The following is a 22,470-nucleotide window of genomic DNA, read 5'->3' as shown; positions in this document are numbered from 1 at the left end:
GGCCGCGCGCACCGCGCTCTGCACCAGCCCGGTGTGCAGAGACGGGGCGCGGGCCCGGCGCGCTCGCTTGTGCGGGGACAGCGTCCCGCGAAGTCCAGATTGCTGCCCCGAGGCCGCCCAGAGGCTCAGGTTCCCGGGCCCCCCGGGACTCCCCGAAGCGCCCCGGGCCGGCCTCCCGCAAAGCCCAGATCCGGAGGAGCCCGCGCGGCTGAGCGGCTTTGGCAGCGCCTGGCGCCCGGTGGCTTGGCCACAGGTCCACCGAATCCGAGGTTACTCCGGGGCGGTCAACTCAATGGCCCTCTGTCTGGTATCCCCTGCACGCCCCTAGGTGGGTCCCCGATGCCCTCCTGTCGCCCCTAGCAACCTCACAGCGCCCCCCCAGTCTGAAATTCCTGCTTGAAGGGATCGGATGGGTGACGGGAGGGCAGAGCGAGGGTCCGCTCTCGGGGGTGGAGCGCTGGGAGCGACAGGGTTTCAGTCCAACAGAGAACTCGGGAAAGGTGCAACAGGAGGCCGGCGGGCGGGTGGACTGGCCGCGGGCCTGTCTGCAGGACTGGCCGTCCACATTGAAGAGGTCCAGTTCTCGACCTCCGCATCTCTTCATGGAGATGGAGGCTGCTCAGGGGACAGGTGGCTGTGCAGAACAGGTTCAGACCGGCCCCTGACCGAGGGGAGGGCCAGCCGTGTCCACGTGGCCCAGCCAAGGACCAGCGATGTCCACATTGCCCACCTGCTTTCTGCTCGTCCGGTTTTACCTGCCTGGGTGCTGCTGAGCCTGGCTGGGGCTGCTGACCCTTGGGTGGGGTTTCAGGCTGGTCTGGGGCAAGGGGCTTTTCCAGAGATCTGGCTCCTGCTGGGCTGCAGTCTTTCCAGACTGGCTGTCGCCCCAGAGTGTGGGGGTTCCTGCCCTGCCGGCTCTCACCAGCAAACTCCCTAGGGTGGTATGGCGGGCTTGGCCGAGTGTCCCTTGTGGTCACAGAAGCATCTCCTCACCTGGACACCCAGTCGGTACTCACTTCCTGCTGGCCCTACAGGTTCTCACTGCCGACCCGACCTTTGTGTGAATGCCCCTGTGTACCCTGCTCCGCTTGTGACTTTTGTGTACTCTGATTTGAGCTCCGAATGTCAAAATCATTTCTGATCGCACCCGGTGCCCTCTCTGGCCATAACCTGGCGCTTTGCAGTTGGTTTCCCTGGTGCAGGGAAGCCGGGCCGGGTTGCTGAGGTCTGCACGTAGCCGGGGGCAGCAGAAGGAGACCTGTTCCCCGTGTGGATGTGGGTGTCAGGGTCGGAGCCCCCTCCTGACACACCTGTGACCCAGCAGGCCACAAATCTAGGCTCCAGGTAGTTGCTGTAAAATGTTGTCAGAAAGGAAGGACTAGGAAACAACTACAACGTGAAGTTCCTGAAAAGAAAGGTAGAAGAAAAACTTTCAGTCCACTTTCTAACTAATGTGCGCAGCAAGGCGTACAAACCGTCCCGCCTCCAAGCTCCCTGCTTCCAAGGCCAGGGCTGGGGCACTGCGTGTCCTCGTGGGAGCGAGGTTGGCCGTGACCAAGGCCCTGGGTGCTGTGTGGCCTTTTACTTATTCATTAAAACCTGTGGGAATTTTAATCTGATGTTACTACTTAACTACATTTAAACAAACGTGACCCAAGCACAGACCTGGCTTCAACTCCAGCTCCTGCGTCCAGGACAACCCTCTAAGAAAGAGGAGGAAAAAGAGCTATCTTTCTGCAGTGTGGAAACCAGAATACTGAGTCTCTACGCCGCAGAGACTGCTCAGTCAGGTGCTAACAGTGCTTTAGCCTTGGGACCAGCCTCAGTGGTGACCGGCACCCCGGTCCCTCTCCTGTGTCTCAGGGTAATGTGTGGTTTTATTTTCTTTGGCTGTGCTGTGATCCTTCCTCAGTGCATCCGAACTCCTGCCGAGCCATGAGTCCGGGCTTGCAGATTTATTTTTTGCACCTGTTCCTAGGTCTTAGTCCACAAGTTAGACAAAAACACACACGAGCGCTACCACCTCTTATCTTTGTAGTAGTATGGGGTGCACTTGGAAAAGGCTTGGGGAGCCTTGAGAGCCGGTAACTCCGACCCTGGGGGCAGAGACTTCTCCCTGAGGCTGAGGGCGGGGACAGGGCTGCTGCCTCTGGAGCTGTTACCTCACTGTGGCCAGAGGGCAGGACACCCTCTCTGTGGGGGGACCCCCTCTCTGGGGAGACGCTCCAGTGTGGGCTGCGGGGATTTGCAGTTTCTGAGGAAGGGGAATCAGCAGTGAGAACCACCTTTCCCCCAGAGGACAGAACCATTGTCCTCTGTGCAGAAGTCAGAACTTGTCCTTGGCTGTATTAATGAAAGTCACTTAGCTCACTTAGCTGGGGGACGGTGGCCCTCGCCTGTGGTCTCAGCTCTACGGGAAGCTGAGGCAGGAGGATTGCTTGAGCCTGAGAGTTTGGGGCCTGCCTGGATAAGCTATTGAGGCCCACAGTAAACAGTCACTATCTTGTCTAAAAAGCTGCTTGTTTTTGCGCTCACTTGTCATGCTGATAAAAGTTCTTTCATTTCGTCTTGGATATCTGTTTGCGCTCGGTCTGCAGCCCTTCTCCCCCGATCTCCCGCGGCCCTGCTCTGTCTCCTCTGCGCCTGCCCCTGCTCCAGCCTTTCCCGGCAGCCCGGCCCACTGCCCAGACTCCATCCTCACAGCAGTTCATCCAACATTCATGGGAGTCTCCACCGCCAGCCGGCGCGGGGATGAATAATTCACGGCGCCCTGGGTCCCTCCCTCTCTCCAGCTGCGGCTGACCTGGACCGCCCGCGTCCGGACACCCTCACCCTGCCCAGCAGGCCTCACCTCTTCAATTCTCCCACCCGCCTGCCCTACCTGTCTCGGGGTCTAGCGGGGTGGGGGCGCTCAGAGTTGGGCTGGGGCTTTCCACCCGCACTGAGCAGTTCCGGGGAGCCCGGGCTTCCTGTGGGCAGGGCCGCAGGGGATGGAGACGGGAGAAGCTGGGTCTGAGTGCCCGGGCTGGCGTGGCCTCTGCCCGGCCCTGGCGTCGTGGGGAGAGGTTCAGCCACCCTTGCACAGGGGAGATTTGGCGGGAGCCTGCTCCCGGACAGACCTCCGAGCCACGCGCCTCTGCTGAGGCACCTTTGCAGCCGCTTGGCAAGTTCCCGGGTCAGGGCCACCAGCCCTGCCCCAGAGAGGAGGTCAGCGTCCATCCTCCTTCCCTTCACCTCTGCCTGGAGCCCCAGGGTCCTGGTCCCAGGAGAGCCGCAGCACAAGCCCGCTCACCCGTGCTCCCAAGCGCTGGACCAAGTGCCCGGCGGTATGGTTGGCGGAGATCCGGTCTTGTGCCGCAGGGGGAACTGGCACAGCCTGGGCGCGTGCGGGTGCCGGGGTGTGAGTCTTGCCCGGGTAGGAAGGGCGGGCCAGCGGAGCAGGGACCGGTGTGGGTGACGACTAGCCTGAGGACCCTGGGGTGTGGGGCCCTGGAGTGACCTCAGCACAGCCCCTGCAGCACCGTCAGCTCACCTGTTCACCACCTGCGGCCGCTCCTGTCTCTTCCTGGAGAGACTTTGGCTTCTCTCCCTGCCGGGGAGGGTGGAGCAGGTTCCAGTTCTTGTTCCAAAATCAACGTCTGGGTTGGCCCTGCCTACCTCGGCCGCGGCCTCCTGCGCAGTAGCAGGGGACCGGGGACCGGGAGCTGTCGGGGCCGCTGCAAGTGTGCAGGGAGCCGTGGTAGGGAGACGCAGAAGGGTGTCTCCCCCACCCCAGGCGCTTGCTGCAGGCCGGGTGGGCACGGCGCGGCTTCCAGCCTCGGGTCCTGGTTCCTCTCTGCCCACCCGGCACAGTGGCCACCCGTGTCAGCCGGACAGACCCCCAGGCAGGGTGCCCGGGACCTGGAGAACTCGGTGGCCCGGAAGCAGGCGCCCAGCCGCCTCACACGGAAAACGACAGCACACGACTTCCTTCGGGGTGAAAGGCGCCCTGGGTTTTGGGGTGCTGCGGCTCAGCAGGCCTGTGAGCCCCGGGGGGCTCGGTGGTGGCCTGGGGACCTGCGTGCCTGGCTCGGTGGAGAGGCGCTACACCCCGGGGCTGTGACGCTGTACCCTGCTGAGACGGGCAGTGTCCGTAAGAAGTCTTGGGGCTGGGGCAGGTGGACAGGAAATGCCTCCTGGGTGGTACGAGTCCCAGGGGAGCCAGCCAGGACCTCAGTGCCAGCAGGGGTGCCCGCCAGCACTGCCACACCGACAGGGCAGCAAACCGCAGCTGGGCCCGAGCCTGACTGCCACGCAGGGCTCTGGGAGGGTTCACGAGCCAGGCTGGCACCTGCCTGACACCCAGGGGCGAGGCTGTCCCGGAGCGCCCGGAAATGGCTGGGGGCCGGCAGGGCTGCGGCAGGCCACGCCTTTGCCCAGCGGGTGGCTGCATGGGACCTGCGGCAGGCCGGGGAGGCCGTAGGGACCAAGCATAGGCTGCGCTGTGTCCCGGAAGCTCCGGCCAGTGCTTCCTGTTTGTTTCTCTGAGGTCTGCAGTGGGGGTGCGCAGAGTCGCCATGGACCCCGCCTGCCTGGGCCTCCTCCACAGAGACGCGGGCCCAGGCAGCACCCCTCTCCCCCCAGAAACACACAGAGCCTGTCTTGCGCCTCTGCCCAGCGTGGGTGACACGGAGGTGTCTTCATTCGTTTTTGCGTGTAACTTATTTTCATTATTCACACGCATTTGCAGTCCCTAACGTCACATTCCCCGTGGGGCGGGCACACGGGCAGCACAGCGGGATTCTCGCTTTTGCCCTCCCTTCCTCCCTCCGGCCCTTCTTCCCGCCCGCTCACAAAAGCTCTAGTGCCATTTTTCCGTTTTTAAAAATCCCTTTTTCCTTCCTCCCCTGCCCCTTCCCTCCCTTTTGTTCCCTTCCTGTTTGAAAAAGTCCTTCCTACCTCCTCATATTCACCTCCACGTGTCTCCTTAGTAACACTTTGGATTCCTCACACCAGAGAAAACAGTGCAGTATCTACACATGTGTGTCCGATTTACTTCACCAAAGAGTGTGATCTCTTGGGCCGGGGATATAGTTCAGCGGCACAAGTGCCCGCTTAGCAAGCGTGAGGTCATGAGTTCAATTCCTGTTACCAAAAAAGAAAAAAATATGGTCTCATCTAGGGCCGGGGATATAGGTCCGTGGCACAAGTGCCTACCTGGCAAGCGCAAGGTCCTGAGTTCAATTCCCAGTACAAAAAAAAAGACTATGGTCTCAGGGTGCCACCAGTTACCCAGGAATGCCTCAGCTTTATCCTTCTTATGGCAGAGTCGGGTCCCCTGTGTACAAAAACCACATCTTCTTTATCCACTCCTCAGTAGATGGGCATTTTGGCTGTTTCCAAGATTTAGCTATATAGACTGTGCCACTATAAACAGGGGTCGCGTATATCCCATGGTGTGGTGCTTTTCATTTTTTCAGGAAGACATGAGAAGGGGAGTAGCTGGGCTGAATGGAACCTCTAGTCCTAGTCTTTTGAGGAATCTCCACACTGACTTCCACAGTGGCTGCCCCAGTCTACACCCCCACCAGCAGTGAAGGGTTCCTCTTTCCCCGCAGCCCCGCCGCCATCTGTTACAGCTTGATGCTGGACTTTCCTGATGGTGGACATTCTTTCTGGGGTGAGGTGGAATCTCAGCGTTGTTTTAATTGCATTCCTGAATGGCCAGTGACGTTGAGCAGTTTTCCTGTACGTACTGGCCGTTTGTACTTCCTCATCTGGAAAGTGTTCGTTTCAGATGCCCTTTTTTGGATTGGGTCTTTGAATTTGGGGAGAGGTGTCGTTCAGACCCTGGGCCTGGTTTCCTGCAGAAGTGTTGCTTTGTAAGTGTGTTATGGACATGGAGTGATACCAGGCCAAGCGCCTGCGCCAGGAGGGAGGAGGCTGTGCCCCCGGGGGGCCCTGGAGGCGTGGAAAGTTTTATGCGTTGGTGGTCTCTTCCTCACCTTCTCGGTTTATTTTGAAATTTTGTGACTGTGCTGCCACATCTGGAGGACAGGCCCCAGCAGACTTGCCACTAGTTCACGGCCACGTGCGCCCCCTTCACACGGGCTGGCCCTTGCTTTGCTTTTGGAAATGAGTTGCACCCCGTGCGGCCGCAACCCTGCATTCCCCAGCCGCATCCTCAGGACGGGGTGGCGAGCTGTCACAGTCACGAGCCCTGTCCCTTCCAAGAAGACCATCACTTCCTCGCGGGGGTGGCGGTCCTGTCTGTGCCTCTGTGTTCTCCTTGTCCCCAAAGAGTCTTTGGTGACGTCTGTTTCCCACGCAGGCTTTTCCGGCTCAGGCACCCACACCTGGGGTCTTGTGCGTGGTGTAACCCGGACCCCGCTCACCCGCGTCCTTCCATGCCTCCCTGGTTGCTTTTCCTTCTGTTTCTGAGGTGCAGGGCGATCTGTCCTATTGGGACGTGTGTTGCCCCGCCCGGAACCCCGGGAGAGGCGTGGGTGTCGATGAGGTCGGGTGTGGGGTACGTGGAAGGAAGGGAGCGAGTGAGCGTGGCCCTGCTGCCTGCTCCCTGGGTGGTATTTCCTGCCTTTATTCTTCTGTACGTGTTTCAACTTGGCCGAAACAGAGCACATTTTTGCCTTATTACTAGTTTTAAAAAGTTGAAATGCCTGACCTGACAGCACTGTTAGAAAGGCTGGACAGTGGAAAAGAGCGCACACACCCGCTGCCTGCAGCCGGCGTTCGGGCCCTCCAGCCCCTCCCGGTGCTCCTCCGTGCTCCGTGTCCACTGTATGCTTGCCGGGAGCTCCTGGGCACGTCGCCACAGGCAGTGGCCTGCACTCGTGCTCCTTCCGTTGGGAATCCTGGGTTTGTGGGTGAGGGTCCTCGGGGTGCTGGTGCCCGGCTCGGAGGCAGGCTGGGACTGGTCTGTCCCCAAGAGCTCAGCAGGCTCCACGTGGGCACGGGCCGGGCAGCTCCTGCTGCCGGCGGAGTCATGCCGAGGGTAGACATGACCGCACCTCACCATGCCCCTCCTCCAGGATGCCTTCCGCGCCTTCCACCCGGACCTTGAGTTCGTGCGCAAGTTCTTGAAGCCCCTGCTGATTGGCGAGCTGGCTCCTGAGGAGCCCAGCCTGGACCGCAGCAAGAGCGTGAGTGCAGCAGGGACCTGGGCGGGTGCGGGGTCCCCTCACTCCAGGACCGGCCCGGGAGGAGCTGCCACCGCTGAGCCCTGGGGTCAGGAGGACCTCAGAGTCCCCAGGGCCAGGGCTTGGCTACAGCTCGTGTCACCCCATCTCCTGCGGGTGCCACTTCCTAGTCCCCGAAAGGAGCCCGGTGCTCCCTGCGTGCCAGCCTAGGGCGAGCGTGGAGACGCGGCACTCTTTCCCCGCCGCTTAGCCGTGGGCACGTGCATGGTGGCTGGGCTCCTGCAATGCCAGAGCGGTGGCCCGTGCCCGTGTCACTTCTTGGGGTGGCCGCCCCATGTGGAGACAGCGTCCACTCCACAAGGGCCGGCAGCCGAGTCCTCCTCTGTCCTTGCACAACAGTCTGAGATCACCGAGGACTTCCGGACCCTGAAGAAGGTGGCAGAGGACATGAACCTGTTCCGGACCAACCACTTGTTCTTCCTGCTGCTGCTGGTGCACATCGTGGCCATGGAGAGCGCCGCCTGGCTCATCGTGTCCTACTTCGGCAACGGCTGGGTCCCCACGCTCGTCACCGCTTGCGTCCTCGCCACCTCCCAGGTGAGCCGAGCCCGCCTGCCCCCCCGCCCCGCGCTGCCGGTGCCCACCCGCGGCCGCTGACGGCCTCTGCCCCTTCCCAGGCCCAGGCTGGGTGGCTGCAGCATGACTACGGCCACCTCTCTGTGTACAAGAAGTCCAAGTGGAACCACCTCGTCCACAAGTTCGTCATCGGCCACTTAAAGGCAAGTGTCACCAGCCCTGTGCGCGTGCTGGACCTTGGGCTCAGCGTGGGGTCGCCCCGCTCGGGGCCCAGGACGCCCCGGATCTGAGCTCGCGGCTGGGGGGGGATGGAGGGCTGTGCCGGGCACGCGCTGCCCCTGGCTCTGGGCTCGCACCGGCTGACGCTCAGGGACGGCATCCTCTGCAGCCCCTGCTGTGGGCACCCCGGAACTCCTCCTCCTCCCCCAGCGCCTGTCATGGGGCGGACTGCGCTGTTCTCTTCCCTTTAACCAACCTGTTCGGGGTTTTCCTCAAACCGCCTTGAATGCTCCTTGGAAATATCAGGGGTGCAAAAAGTGGGTACAGACGGCCCCGACTTAAGTTTAAAGTACCCTGACCTGAAAAGGCAGGCGACACAGCCAGTCCCACGGATGTCACAGCTTAGCCCCACAGAGCCCGGTTGGTCAGGGCTGCTCTTCCTGGAGGTGTCACTCGCCCAGGAGAAACAAAAGTGCAAGATCCAGATTTCCACTGCGTGTGCATTGCTTCCTCAGGCCTTGACAGTCCAGAGTGCTAAGCTGGCTGCTTGAGGCTGGGGCCGTCCATGTTGTCACCATGTTAATGGGGGAGGGACGTGAATGGCTCATCAGCCCAGCTACAGGCTGTGAGGAGTGCAGAACGTGGGGTAGCCCTGCTTGCCCTGCATTTGAGGAGGCAGAGCCGGACCTTAGGATGCAGCCGGTGCTCAGCAGGTCCCTCAGGGAGCGCCACTTGACAGCAGTTGAGGGCCAGTCTGACCGTCGTCAGATCTCCTAGGCTTTGGAACTGAGGCCTGGCCAGCTCTCTCTGAAAGCCCGGCCCCAGTGGTGTCTGGCTGTTCCCTAAACAGAGCTGAAGGCTGGCGTGGTGGCACACACCCGTCATCCCAGCACTCGGGAGGCTGAGGCAGGAGGCTCTCTGAGTTTGACACCACATGGTGAGTTGAATCCCAGCCTGAGATCCTTTCTCAAAAAGAACAGCTGAGTCCCAGAGAGTCTCCCCGTCCCCGTCCTGGCGGGGAGGAGCTCCCTGCCCGTGCAAGCTGTGGCCCTCAAGCCTGCTGGGCCCGGACTGTGGGTAAGGGTTGGCGGGTGTCACGGTGCTGTCCAGCCACCAGGCCCAACACGCAGCCCGCCCGGCCCGGGTCGGCAGGGCCTGGGAACTGGGCTCTTTCCAGAGGCTGGCGTGGCGGAGGGGATTTGCACAGTTGGGCTTTGTTTCCCTGTGTCCTGCAGATAGAACCTCCTCAGTCCTGCAAAGTAACATCCCCCCCAGGGTGTCCCCAGCCGCACAAAGACGGCCGTGTCCCTGCCCAGATGCGGGAGGGGCTGGGTGCTTTCCTGCCCTGGCCTTGAGTCTGGCCAGCCTGGAGCGCAGCTCTGGAGCCGACAGAGGCCTGGCCTCCCTGCTGACGTCTGCTTACGACACTGGCGCTCGGGTGACGGGGATGGGGGCCTTGGGCTCCAGACACGGTGCCACCAGTTCTGGCTGTGTCCCTGCGGGGCTGAGAGCTGCCATGCAGCTGCCCAAGGCTCCCTCCAAGGAGCAGGTGCGGCTGAGGGTCCCAGGCCCTGCCAGGTGGTGTGTGCGGCTGAGCGCTGGCTGGTGAAGTGGCAGGTGCCAGGCTGGGAGGGCACAGCCCTGTCGCACTGTCGCCGGAAGCATGGGCTCCTTTCGTGGGCAGCCCTCCCAAAGAGGTGGCGTTGCCCTCCAAGACACTGTGTTTTTTTCCTGCAGTACAGGGGATCGAACCCAGGGACTTTGTCCTGAGCTACACCCCTGGCCCTGTTTATATCTTTTTTATTTTGTGACAGGGTCTCCGTAAATTGCTAAATTGCCCAGGCTGGGTTCAACCTAGCCTTGCTAGGTTCTTCTTGCCTCAGCCTCCCATACTTCAAGTAAAAGTCAGCTGGGAATTTAGCTCAGTGGCACAGCACCTGCCTGGCAAGTGCAAGGTCGTGAGTTCGATTCCCAGTACCAGAAAAAAACAAAACAAAACAGAAACAAACAAAAAATCAAGTAAAAGTCGAGGCTGAGCCAAAACCATGGAAACTGCATGTCCTGGGAATGAGTGATTGGTTTCTCTTCCCCTAGAACACGGAAGCTAGTGTAAAAATCCTTAAAAATTGGGAAATTGGTACATTAAGAATTCCAAGAGGGGGCTGGGGATTTAACTCAGCGGCACAGCGCCTGCCTGGCAAGCACGAGGTCATGAATTTGATTCCCGGTACCGGAAAAAAACCAAACCAAAACAAAAGAAAACAAAAACAAAAACAAAAGCAAACAAAAAATAATTCCAAGATTATTTTAGGTTTAAATGTCTTATTTATTATTTATTTATTTATTTATTTATTTGTTGCTATGCAGTTCGGGCTGGCCTCAAAATCATGGTAATTCTTCTGCCCCGGCTTCCTGAGGGTTGGACTGACAGGCGTGTGCCACCACACCTGGCTTTTCTTTTTTTTAAGAGAAAAGAACAAAAACAACATAAAAACAGTAAAAATGATGCATAATTTCAAAACAAGATGAGAGGAAATTAACAGCGGTCGCTGTGTTACTTTTTTTTTTTTTATCTTTTAAAGACAGGGTCTCAATATGCAGTTCAGGCTGGTCTTGAGCTCCCTTTATAGCCCAGGGTAGTCTCGAACTCATAGCAATCCTCCTGCCTCAGCCTCCTCCCGAGTGCTGGGATGACAGGCGTGTGCCACCATGCCCAGCTATTGAGTTACATATTGTTATCTTCAAAGTAGTTGCTTTGAAGATAGTAGTTGCTCTGAAAAAAAAAAAAAAAAAGAGGCATGATGGAGCATAGTATGCACGGTTGATCAAACAATTAAACATGAACTGTTCCTTTCAATAAACCAATAGAAATTAGTGGTACAGTTATCTTAGCTATCTTGTGTCTACATATATATTTCTTTTCCCTTCCTTCTTTCTTTCTTTTCTCCTTTCCCTCATCCCAGTTGTTCTTTCCTTTTGAGCAATTTCTTTCCTTTTCACAATACCTATTGAACCTTTCAGATTTTATTTCCTTTTGCCAGCCTGAACTGCATACTGAGAGCCTGTCTCAAAAAAGACAAAAAAAGAAAAAAAAAAAAAAGAAAAGATTTTATTTATGCTTTCCGGTTCTTACACTAAGGAGATAAATGTTCTATATCATTAGTCATTCAAGAGATGTAAATTAAAACAACATTGAGATTCCACCTCTAGAAAGAATGGCTATCGTTAAGAAATCAACCAACAACAAATGCTGGAGGAGGGCTGGAGATTTAGCTCAGCGGCAAAGCGCCTGCCTGGCAAGCGCAAGGTCGTGAGTTCGGTTCCCGGAATCAGAGAAAAACCAAAAAAACAAACAAACAAACAAACAAATGCTGGAGGGGCTGTGGGGAAAAAGGAACCCTTCTCCACTGCTGGTGGGAGTGCAGACTGGTACAACCACTGTGGAAATCAGTCTGGAGATTCCTCAGTAAAATGGGACTAGAGATCCCACTTAACCAAGCTGTTCTTCTGGATATTTTCCCAGAAGAATTGAAAACATCATACCACAGCGATATATGTGCACCCATGTTTATAGCAGTATAATTTTTTTTTTTGGTACCAGGAATCAAACTCAGGACCTTGTGCTTGTCAGGCAGGCACTTGTGCCACTGAGCTATCTCCCCGGCCCTAGAGCAGTACAATTTGTCACAGCTAAATCTTGGAAACAATCCAAATGCCCATTGACTGAGGAATGGATAAAAAAGATGTGGTATTTTCATACAGTGGAGTATTACTTAGCTTTTAAAAAATGGAGCCAGGGCCGGGGATATAGCTCAGCGGCACAAGCGTCTGCCTGGCAAGTGTAAGGTCCTGAGTTAGACTTCCAGCACCAAAAAAAAGGAGCCAGGCGTGATGGAGGATGCCTGCAATCCCAGCACTCGGGAGGCTGAGGCAGGAGGATCACTGAGTTTGAGGCCATCCTGGGCTACAAAGTGAGCTCAAGGCCAGCCTGAACTGCATAGGGAGACCCTGTCTCAAAAAGACTAAATAAATAAATAAATAAAATAAAAAGTAAAAAAAGATAAATTTGAGGGTTTTATAGGTAAATGGATGCAACTAGAGACCATACTCATAGTGAAATAAATCAGACCCACGTGTATAAATACCTGGCTTTTAAATGTCTTGTTTATCCCAAAACACAAGTCATTCTATTTTTATTTCACCATGAAGTAATTAAAAACTACATAAACTTCTCCCTTGGTTGGCAGAAATTGTGAAACTGGGCTATTCCCTCTCCTGAGACAAGGGGTCCTGGCTCACCCGCAGCGCCCAGACTGGGGGCCGCCTCGCTGGCTGCCTGTCGGGCCTGCAGCCCCGAGCGCCGTCCTCTCCCTCTGACTTCCCAGTCCCTCCAGCGCGGCCAAGGGCGTCCATGCCCTGCCAGCTCCTGGGAACAGGCTGTGTGGCGGTTCACCGCCTGTCTCTGCCTGCACAGTGGCCAGTTTAGGGTGGGAAGACACAGGCAGGGGCCTGTTGGCCACTGCCCCGGCAGGAGGAGGGACCTTGGGCGCACGATCCCATCCAGGGACGCAGCACTGCCCCCTCCTGAAGCCCACGCCCACCATCCCTTCTTCCCTCCTTCACGCAGCCGATGTCTGGGCTGGGTTCTGGTTTTGCTCTGGCGGTGCTGCGGGGGGACCCGGGCCCTGGCCATGCAGGCCGGCCCCTCCCTAGGCTGGCAGAGAGCCGTCCAGCTCTCCCTTGCTCCTTGAGGTCTCTGCTGGGACTTTTCCATCTGCTTCCCCCGGGAAGTGTGTTCCTTTGGGCTTTGGACGGGAATGTGTGGTTGGATTCCAAACCTCCGGGCTCTCGCCCCTGACATTTTGCTTCTGCTCTGCCGGGTTGAGCCCCACCGCCCCACAGGGCCTGAGGTCACAGCAGAGGCCGCAGCTGTCCAGCACCATCCCCACCCTCGGCCGTTAGTGTCCATGGCTGTGTCTGCCAGAAGCGCCTCCCAGGGGAGAAGTTTGTTTTTTGTAAAGAAGTGTTTGTGCGGCTGGCTGGACCCTCGGCCAAGTGCAGCCCGGCTTCCCCGAGATGTGCAGCACACCACGGCGCAGGCGCAGGCACGGGGCGCGGCCGGAGCTTGCTGAGTGGGAGTCATTCACGGCCCCTGTGCAGGGGGCGGCGTCACCCCCACCTCGGCCGCCCCTCCCCTGCGCAGCGCTGGCCTTCCCATCTCTGGACCTCTTGCCGACGGCGTTGTGCCAGGGTCCCCTGGCCGCTCCTTTCCCTCAGCACGGGTGTCCGTTTGTCCGTGCTGTGGTGCGGGTCCATGTCTCCGTCCTTACGGCTCGGCCACCCTGACGGTCTCAGTCACTTCCTGTGGCTGAGATGCACGACCTCGGCTCGGGGGAGGGCGTGAGAGGGAAGCCACGCACAGTGTGGGAGTGGGGAGCAGAGAGGGGACAGCCGGGAAGGAGGTGGGCTCCTCCGGGCCACTCCCTCTTCCGCCAAGCCGCCAGCTCCCCGAAGCCCTGCGGCTGAGCTGGCGAGGCCTGGGGGACACCCAGACGTGACCTGGCACTGTTCCGCCGCGTCGCGGTGCCACACGTGCCCACCTTCTGGTGGAAGTCTGAGTCACTCGCTCTGGCATTTCCAAGGACGCGGCCATGAACAGCCGGGCGTTGGTTTTTGCGTAAACGTGTGTTCGTCTGTCTGGGCCCAGGGGCACCGCTGGGTCCCTGGCAGCCGTGTCCCGGAAACCCCTCCCCGGAGCGGTGCTGAGCGGGTGTGGGTGGCTGTGCGCCCTGAAGCTGCCGGGGCTTACCCTGTGGCGCGACCCCAGCCCTTCCTACGTGCGGCCACATCCCAGGGTGGGGAAAGCTGAGGCCGGAGCTGACCAGCCCTGTGGGCTCAGGAGCGGCAGGGCAGGGGCTGCAGGGCTCACCCCACACCTCTCCCGCAGGGCGCCTCCGCCAACTGGTGGAACCATCGCCACTTTCAGCACCACGCCAAGCCCAACATCTTCCACAAGGACCCGGACATCAAGATGCTGCACGTGTTCGTCCTGGGCGAGTGGCAGCCCCTCGAGGTACGGCTGAGGGGACTGCGGCGGCGGAGGGGGCACCTCTCCCAAGCACCCGGCTCCTCGGCTGGGGTGGTGTGAGCTCAGACACGGCTCCCTCCATCCACACACGGAGGAGTCCGGTCCACTCAGCAGGAGAGCAGGGTCCAGGCGTCCTGTGGTCCCAGTGGCAGGGGCTCAAGTTCAGGGGCCACAGCGCCCCCAGGAGGAGCCCCAGCTGGCCTGGTCCACGCCACCTCCCGAAGGATGAGGAGACAGAGCAGAGGGGCCAGGGATGCAGCCGGTGACTGCCTGCCGCGTCTGCCGGCCACGGGCTGGGCCCTTTAATGCAGCCACAGCCTTTGGGCTGTGCTTTTAGTGTGGGTGTGAACACTGAAACCATATCGGAATGCACAAAATGTACCAGTGAGTCTCGTTGGGCGTGGTGGCGCACGCCTGTAATCCCTGCCCTCGGGAGGCTGAGGCAGGAGGATCGCCAAGAGTTTGAGGCTAGCCTGGGCTACCTAGTGAGTTCAAGGCCAGCTTGTACTACACAGCGAGACCCTGTCTCAAAAATAAGAAAAGAGCGAGTCTAACAGTCTCCCCAGAGCCCTTGCCCCTAGCCTTGTGCGCTGGGGCAACTGCTCCGGGCCAGCGTCTGACATTTCCTATGTGAAACACACGAGTGTCTGTGTCTTCAGAGACAGAAGGCGAAGGCGTCCTCCTCGCTCTGTGACCTGCTGTTAGAGCACGTGGGCGCAGCATGTCGCAGGCCGCACTGGCGTGGACAGGCGTGTCATCAGTCGGGATCTCGATTTCCTTTGTGCGTGAGTGTGAGTGGTGCTGGGGGTTGAACTCGAGGCCTCCCACACACTGCCCAAGAGCTCTGCCGCTGAGCTGCGTCAGCTCCGGGGGTGTGTATGTGTGTGTGTGTGAGTGTGCGTACGCATGCAGGAAAGCGTGTGCACCTATGTGTATGCTTGTGTGTGTGCATGCACGAGTGTGTGCGCCTATGTGTGTGCACTGCATGAGTGGGTATGTGTGTGTGCTTGTGTATTCATGTGTGTGCACGCACGCCTGTGTGTGCACGTGCATGTTAGTGTGTGTGTGTGCACCTATGTGATGCATGTGTGTATACTGTGTGAATGTGTTGTGTGTTGTGTGTGTGTGTAGGCAAGCATCTCATCTTTCTCATTCAGAGCGCTTTCCTGACCCCTGTGTGAAAATCGAGGCTCGGTGGACCCTGGGCCGCGCAGCCTGTGGCTCTGGGACCCCCGAGTGGGGGGACTGGGCTGGTTCGGGTGTGAGTTCAAGTTTGGATCTGCACTCTTCCTTGTGCTGCTTCAGCCCAGGGTGGGGCCACCCTACCCTACCCCTAGAGGCCTTCGTACAGCGGCCCCCAGAACGTGCAGAGGACCCTGGAACACGACCACGTGGCGGCAGGCCTTGTACCCCAGGGTTTGACGGGGGCCACGTTGGGTGGCCAGTGCACACCCCGAGTCAACAGGACTGTGCTCGGGGCCTCGGCCTGCAGGGCGCGGCGTGGGAAGGGGGAGCCGGTCCACCCAAGCTCCCTCGGCACGAGCGGGCGCTGGCTGCTCCGGGTGACGCAACTGTCCCTGACAGTGACGGCCACGCTGGCCCGGGGCCTCCCTCCTGGGGATGGGCAGCCCCTGCAGCATTTGTGTCCCTGGTACCGCTTTGAGGCCCGGCTCCTCGCCCTCCTGCAGAAGCTCTGGTCTCCTGCCTGAGGCGCCGGGGTCCCAGCGGGTGCTGGCCAGGCTCCAGCTCCTGGCCTGGGGCCCCACCATGCAGTCTTTGCCCTCGTTAGGTCCACCTCTTTGTCACTCTGGTCAGCGGTCCCCGCCCCCGAGCGCCCACCGCCCGTCCTCTCCAGGATGCTGTCGGGGTGCACCCCGCCCGCGCACTGCCCCTCAGGATGAGCCGTGTGCTGTCCCTCTCGGCGGCCTTACACTTGTCTTTCTGTCCTCCGCTGCTTCTCTGGCCCTGGGTGCTGGCCTCATGTGTCCCCAGCAGCTTCATGGTGGGGGTCCATGGACGTCTCTGTAGGAGTCAAGTTTTCCAGTGGATTTTTGGGGGCTGCTGGATAGATGATCGTATTTTGAAATTAAGGAAAATCTAATTCGTGTTTTCCCAAAAATAAGACTTAACGGAAAAATAATCAGCCCTGGGAGCTGGAGATCAGAAGTGCCAGCCCCAGTCGGCCGATCGTTGCCTGAGCTCTCTTACAGAGCAGCCTAGAGGAGGATCAGTGAGGCGGGTGCGGCCAGGAGCGGGTGATCCCAGCTGCTTTGCTGTTGTTGTTGCTGATATAGGTTCTCGCTGTGAAGTTCGGGCTGTCTTGAACTCACTGTGTAGCCCAGGCTGTCCTCCAACTTAGGGCGACCCTCCCGCCTCAGCCTCCCGAGTGCCAGGATGATAGGTGTGTGCCTCCACACCCAGTGAGGCTGGCACTTTTGATCTCTAGTTTTGAAACCTGATTATTTTCCTGCTAGGTCTTATTTTTGGGAAAATGAGGTCCCTTCCTTTCCGACGATGCCACCCTTGTTTCTATTTGGGGTGTTAGTGCCCTGTTTTTCCTCCTCAGAGATTTTGTGCCAAACCTGGAAGGTCCTCCCAGCCCTTGTGGTCCTTGGAGAGACTGACAGGAGGGTCAGCACTGTGCCAGGCTGGCGCACTCCTGCCCCCTGCCATGGCCCCTTCGCGACGGTCAGCCTCCACTGGGAACACGCTGTCCCCGCTCAAGGCCAGGCCTGTGTGGATGCGGTCTCCTCTCGGGGTCCGGCCGCAGGAAGCCGCCCACGCCCTGGCCCCCGGCCCTGCGGGTGAACCCTGCTTCCTGGGGGGACAGGGACTTCCCGAGGGGAGGGAGGCCCTGCTCCCACTGGGAGGACAGGCAGGCTGGTGGTCCCCACTCGCTCAGCGTCACTTGGGCACCTCTGCCAGAGAAACCTCGGCCAGGAGAGGAAATGAGCACTGTGTAGGCTGAGACAGGAGGATTGCAAGTTTGAACCCAGTCTGGGCAACTTAGCAAAACCTTGTCTCAAAATTAAAAATAGGGGCTGGGGATTTAGCTCAGCGGCAAAAGCGCCTGCCTGGCAAGTGCAAGGTCGTGAGTTCGGTTCCCGGTACCGGAGAAAAACCAAAAAAAATAAATAAATAAATTAAAAATAAAAACTTAGTTAATTGTTTACAATGCTTGGGGCTGCGGCTCCGTGTGAAGACCCCGGACTCAAGCTCGGTCCCGTGGGACGGGGTGCCAAGTGGTCCTCCTGCAGCCCAGCACGTTCCAGTGCTCCTCTCCCGGCCGATCTGGCTCCCACCTGAGCCGCTTGTGGGCACGGGAAGCCAAGCCCGAGGTGTGCCAGCAGAGCCTGAGCTTCCCAGACGCTGTGCTCTCTGGCTGTGGGTGAGAGGCGTGGTCAGCCCCACCCGAGGCTTTGCCCCCTAGGTGCCCGGCGGGCACAGGCATGGAGCCGTGTGTGGAGCCCAGCTGCCTGTGCTGTTGGAAACAGCGCTCGGTGTGGTGCAGCCTCTGACCCCCTAGGGTCCCCCACACCCCTGGCCTGCAGCCCAGGAGCCCTGTCTCCCTCAGGGGCGCTCCGGGGCCCGCTCGCCAGGCTCAGGAAGACAAGCAGCTGCCCCGGGAGCAGAACTGACAGATCTGGCGGCCGCCAGCCCGAGCTCTGTGCGGCACCCAGGGCGGATGGTCCCTGGGGCCGGGCAGTTTAGGGTGTCAGCGACCAGGGTGGCTCTTGGTGCCTGTGCCATGCAGGGCACCCATGCACAGGCCGTGTGAGCAGGGTGACGGCTCTGTCTCTCAGGAGCTCTTCCCAGTTTCCATTCCTATTCCCCAATAAACTTCCTACTCTTAGAAGAAAGAGAGAGAGAGAGAGAGAGACAGAGAGAGAAATTAAGGAGGCCTGTGGGCATGGTGGGCATGCCTGTGATGCCAGCACTAGGGGAGGCTGAGGCAGGAGGATTGCAAGCTCTGGCCAAGCCCGGGTGACTGAAAAACTTAGTGAGATGTGTCTCAAAACAAGTAAAAAGAGGGCTGAGGATGCAGCTCAGGGCAAAGGCCCTGCAGTCCATCCCGCGAAGGATGGAGGGAAGGGAGCAGGAGAAAGGAGGTGGCTGGCGGACACTCGGGTCCTCCTGCGGGCTGGAGCGGGGCCTGGGCGCACGGTGGTGGGGTGCGGAGGGCCGGGGCGGCTGCGGGCGGCGCTCAGGGCTGTCCTGGTCTCTCCGCAGTACGGCAGGAAGAAGCTGAAGTACCTGCCCTACAACCACCAGCACGAGTACTTCTTCCTGAGTGAGTAGGGCGCCCTGCCCGCTGTGCGCCCCCTGCTGTCCTCGCCCCGAGGCGCCCCCTGCAGGCGGACGAGGGTGGAGGGTGGACGCCGCCCGAGCTGGGCGCCCTGACGCAGCCTCTGCCATCCCGCAGTTGGGCCGCCGCTGCTCATCCCCATGTACTTCCAGTACCAGATCATCATGACCATGGTCATGCGCAAGGACTGGGTGGTGAGTGCAGGGGCCACGCCCTGAGGTCCCGCCCCCCGGAGCGCGCCCCACCGCCGTGTTCCCTGCAGGGTCGGGTCCAGGTCACCCCACTCCCTGGCTGGGAAACGAGGGCGGGCAGCAGACACTGGGCGCGAAGCCCCCATCCCGGCCAAGCCGCAGAAGGCGTGGTCCCGCAGTGGGGGAGGAGGCGTCTGTCCCGGCGGGTGGGCGGCTGTCTGCTCCCCATCCCTCCTGTCTGTGTGTCCAGATGTCCCCTTCCTAGAGACTCTGCTCCTGCTGGGTCAGGGTCACCTGATGACCCATCTCAGCTGTCCCCACAGGTCCCCTGCGGTCACCACATTCAAATATGAGTGTGGGAACTCAACACCGGCACCAGCCTGGGGCTCCTGAGGGAGGGGTGCCTGGGGGCACCCTTGCCCTCGATCGAGCTGGGGCTGGGAGCGCTGCCCTGCCCTTGATGGGGATCCAGCCTCGCTGGATCAGGCTGGCTGGCCTCTGAACCCCAGTCTCCCGGGCCAGGAGCAGGGGCAGCTGGGGAGGAGTTGGGGCTGCAGTTTTGTTCTGTCTTGTTTGTTTTGTATCCCAGCCCACTTTTTATCTTGAGACAGGGTCTCACTAAGTCGCTAAATTGCCCACATTCAGCCTCAACTTGCATGCTCCTGCTTCAGCCTCCCAGAGAGCTGGGAGGACAAGTGTGTGCGTTGTTATGATTCATAGCGGAGGGCTCTGGACACGGTGCATAGCGTCCCTTACTTCTTGCTCTTACTGTGCCTGCTCGGCAAGGGGCAGAGCACTGACCAGGAAGAGTAGGAGACGAGGCCGGACTGTGTCCGAAAAGGCAGAGCTGGCAGAGGGGGGACATCAGAGACGCCCTGGGGACACTTGGGGCGCACGGCCACTGCGGAGGGGCCCTGACGGCCAGTTCTGAGGGCACCCGACAGCGTCTGTCAGGGTGGGTGCCGGGCGTCCCTCGGCCGGGGAAGGCTGGCTCTGCCCGGCCAGGGGTGCTTTCCAGGCCTCTCCTCCCTGGACTTGGCTTCTGGGCTGCCCAGGACAGAGGACAGTGGCTGCGGCCGGACGGCACGAGTTCCCGGCAGAGGAACGCCCGTGGAGGGGCCCATGCTTCGAGAGCTGGCGGGCGTGGGGGGAGGTCCGCAGCGCCCTGCCTGCCCTGGGAGGGCCTCCGGGAGGGACAGGGTCTGTGTGGAGCACGAGCCACCAGTGACTAGTGTGCCAGGGGATGAGCAGGAGGCCGGGCGGGCGGAGGTGTGCGGGCCACGCCTGCCCAGGATGGAGATGCAGGCGGCCGAGCTCGGGACCTCACCCCCAGCCCTGAGATGGAGGCCTGGGGCCCACGGCCTCTGGAACCGCTGCACCCACTCCAGGGCTGCCAGTCGGGCCCTGGCTTCCATCCCGGGCACCCACATTCCCAGGAGGCAGAAGGGTTTTGTGCGCTGTGGGCCTGGTGCCAGCCTCCCAGAGGTACTGGCTCCTTCGGATGCCCACGCAGGGCGGCAAGGCACGTGCCTGCCTCTGGGCCTGAGCTGGCGGGTGGGGCCTCTGACCTCCTCCCCTGCAGGACTTGGCCTGGGCCATCAGCTACTACGTGCGCTTCTTCTCCACCTACGTCCCCTTCTATGGCGTCCTGGGAGCCCTGCTCTTCCTCAACTTCATCAGGTGCCGGAGCTGCGCCCGGAGCAGGGGCGGGGGGCACCTTCCAGGGACTCCTTCCTCCTCTGTGACCCCGAGCCCCACCCCGCCTCGTCCGCCAGGTTCCTGGAGAGCCACTGGTTCGTGTGGGTGACGCAGATGAACCACATCGTCATGGAAATCGACCTGGACCACCACCGCGACTGGTTCAGCAGCCAGGTGAGGCCCAGGGACACGCAGCTGTGCAGGGCCCCGGCCGCAGTGTCCTCAGCCACAGCCTTGGGACGCACAGCAGAAGGGGCAGGACACTGCCCGAGGGCCCTGTGCTCACCCCACTCCTCCCCAGCTGGCAGCCACCTGCAACGTGGAGCAGTCCTTCTTCAACGACTGGTTCAGCGGCCACCTCAACTTCCAGATCGAGCACCAGTGAGTGGGGGCCGGCGGGCGGGGGAGGGGCGCGGCCCGGCTGAGGCCCGCTGAGGCCCGGAGCGCCGGCCAGCCAGGGACATCCCTGCCGCCCGGCCCTGCTGCCAGCACTCCCTGCCACCCGCCATTCCTGGCATTCCTGCCTCTGGGCATCCATCCGGTAGCTCCCCAGCTTTCCGGCCCCAGGGTCCCCACTGCCCCCGGCCCTGGCTGGGGACAGGGCTCATCCTCACGCTGGGCTGCCTGTGCCCACAGCCTCTTCCCCACCATGCCCCGCCACAACCTGCACAAGATCGCCCCGCTGGTGAAGTCCCTGTGCGCCAAGCACGGCATCCAGTACCAGGAGAAGCCGCTGCTCCGGGCCCTGCTGGACATCATCGGGTGAGGGCTCCGCGGGGCGCTCGCTCCCGCTGCACCCCGCCCCCGCCGGCCTCCCCGCCGCCGGCCAGCTTCTGAGCCCTGCTCCCCGCCGCTTTGCAGGTCCCTGAAGAAGTCGGGGCAGCTGTGGCTGGACGCCTACCTCCACAAGTGACCGGCTGCCCGCGGGGCACCGGAGGACAGAGTGACAGCGGGGTGACAGCCTGAGGGGGGCGCTTTGAGCTGAGGGCTTCCTCCAGGCCGGGGGCGTCACACGTGGTCGTGTCCTCCTGCCCTCCCCTCCCCTCCCCTCCCCTCCCCTGTCACTGACCTCCCAGCCCCGACTCTCTGGTGGCCGTTCCCCGCGGGAGGGAGAGGTGGCTGTGGTGGGTGACTCACCCTGCCTCCAGCTCCCCCCCAAGGACCCCAGGGCTCAGCCGCCAGGCCGAGACTGTCCCCGCTCCTGTCCCGGCCCTGTTCTGGTTCTCAGGCAGCACTCAGGCTGGGCTACTCCCCCGGAGGGAGGGGTGCTGTGGGCCTGGGTCAGCGCGGGGCCTGTGCTGATGGAGCCAGCTGCCGCTCCCGGCTTCCCTCTGCGCCCTCCCGGTCCGGCCCCGGATCCAGGTGCCGTCGTGCCCTTACCCAAAACGCTCCGGCCAGAGCCCCGCAGCGTGAACTGGCCACCGCGCCACCGCGCCTTCACGGCCTCTCTGGCACTCTCTCCTGTTGACTGTTTTTAATCTTTGCTGTGTTCGCGTTTTCTTCAGGTGCATTCTGGCGGGAGGGTGGCCGGCTGGGCCCTCGGACAATCGCCTTTCACCAGGCCTCTGGGTGCTGCTGGAGGGCGGGCGGGCGGGAGAGGCCATCTAACCCACTAACCAGCGTCTAGGGTGGGGGTCCCTGTGGCCATGGCAAAGCCCCCCTGCTCCCCCAGGGCAGAATGAACCCATAGGGAACTGATCTTAATTTGTACCATGTTGCATCCCCACCCGTTTTTGAGAAATAAAGAAGTAATTTTATTCTCACTTCCCCGAGGCTCAGCCAGAGCGTGTGTACCTGGTGTGCCTCCTCGTGCTCCAGCAGGCTGGGGAGCCGGGAAAGGCCCGGCCCACGGAGTGCGGGGAGATGGACCCCACCTGTACCCGCTCCCACGCCAGGGTCTGGAGGCTCCGACTCCCCAGGGGCTCCAGGCGGTCTGGAGTGGGGCCGGGTGGCAGTAGAGGCCCAGTCACAGACCAAACCCCTGGGCCTGAGAGCCGCCCCCCTCTCCTGCTGGCCCACTGGGGGCCTCGGAGAGTGTGCTGCCCGTCCTGGCCTGCACCCTGCCTGGCTCCCACCGCGGTTCCAGCGGGTGGGCCAGGGCCCATGCCCCATGCCAGCCAGGGCCAGCGAGGGGCCCGGCAGGAGGACACAGCACCCTGGCCAGCTACACAGGTGGCTGCACCTTCTGCGGCCCCCAAGCACTGCCTGGCAGCCCCTCCTGCTCATGCCCAGCCTGGCTCTGCCCCCTGCCCTGGT

General features: G+C 60.8%; 2 protein-coding genes across 2 annotated transcripts in view; one reads left to right on the top strand and one right to left on the bottom strand.

Annotated features, from left to right (window-relative positions):
- Window positions 1-3,601, bottom strand: part of LOC106147002 — a 19,260-nt gene extending 15,659 nt beyond the window's left edge. The window contains exon 1 of the mRNA XM_013506433.1: window positions 3,533-3,601. The gene's annotated coding sequence lies outside the window, so the exon portion shown is untranslated. The remainder of the gene's footprint in view (window positions 1-3,532) is intronic.
- A 3,427-nt stretch (window positions 3,602-7,028) lies between these two features.
- On the top strand, window positions 7,029-21,977 carry Fads2 (fatty acid desaturase 2; the record flags this gene model as incomplete). The annotated part of the gene is given in 11 exon segments (XM_013506432.1): window positions 7,029-7,139; window positions 7,536-7,733; window positions 7,814-7,915; window positions 13,879-14,004; window positions 18,250-18,310; window positions 18,443-18,519; window positions 20,099-20,196; window positions 20,292-20,388; window positions 20,516-20,595; window positions 20,851-20,976; window positions 21,076-21,977. Coding segments are annotated over 11 exon segments (1,128 nt in total), but the record flags the coding sequence as incomplete, so codon positions are not given.
- Window positions 21,978-22,470: the final 493 nt, after the last annotated feature.

The sequence above is a fragment of the Chinchilla lanigera genome, unplaced genomic scaffold, assembly GCF_000276665.1.
Source record: "Chinchilla lanigera isolate Chin_1 unplaced genomic scaffold, ChiLan1.0 scaffold00110, whole genome shotgun sequence".
Lineage (NCBI taxonomy): Eukaryota > Metazoa > Chordata > Mammalia > Rodentia > Chinchillidae > Chinchilla > Chinchilla lanigera.
Note: the sequence above shows the minus strand (reverse complement) of the source record. Positions and strands in the feature narration are given on the sequence as shown.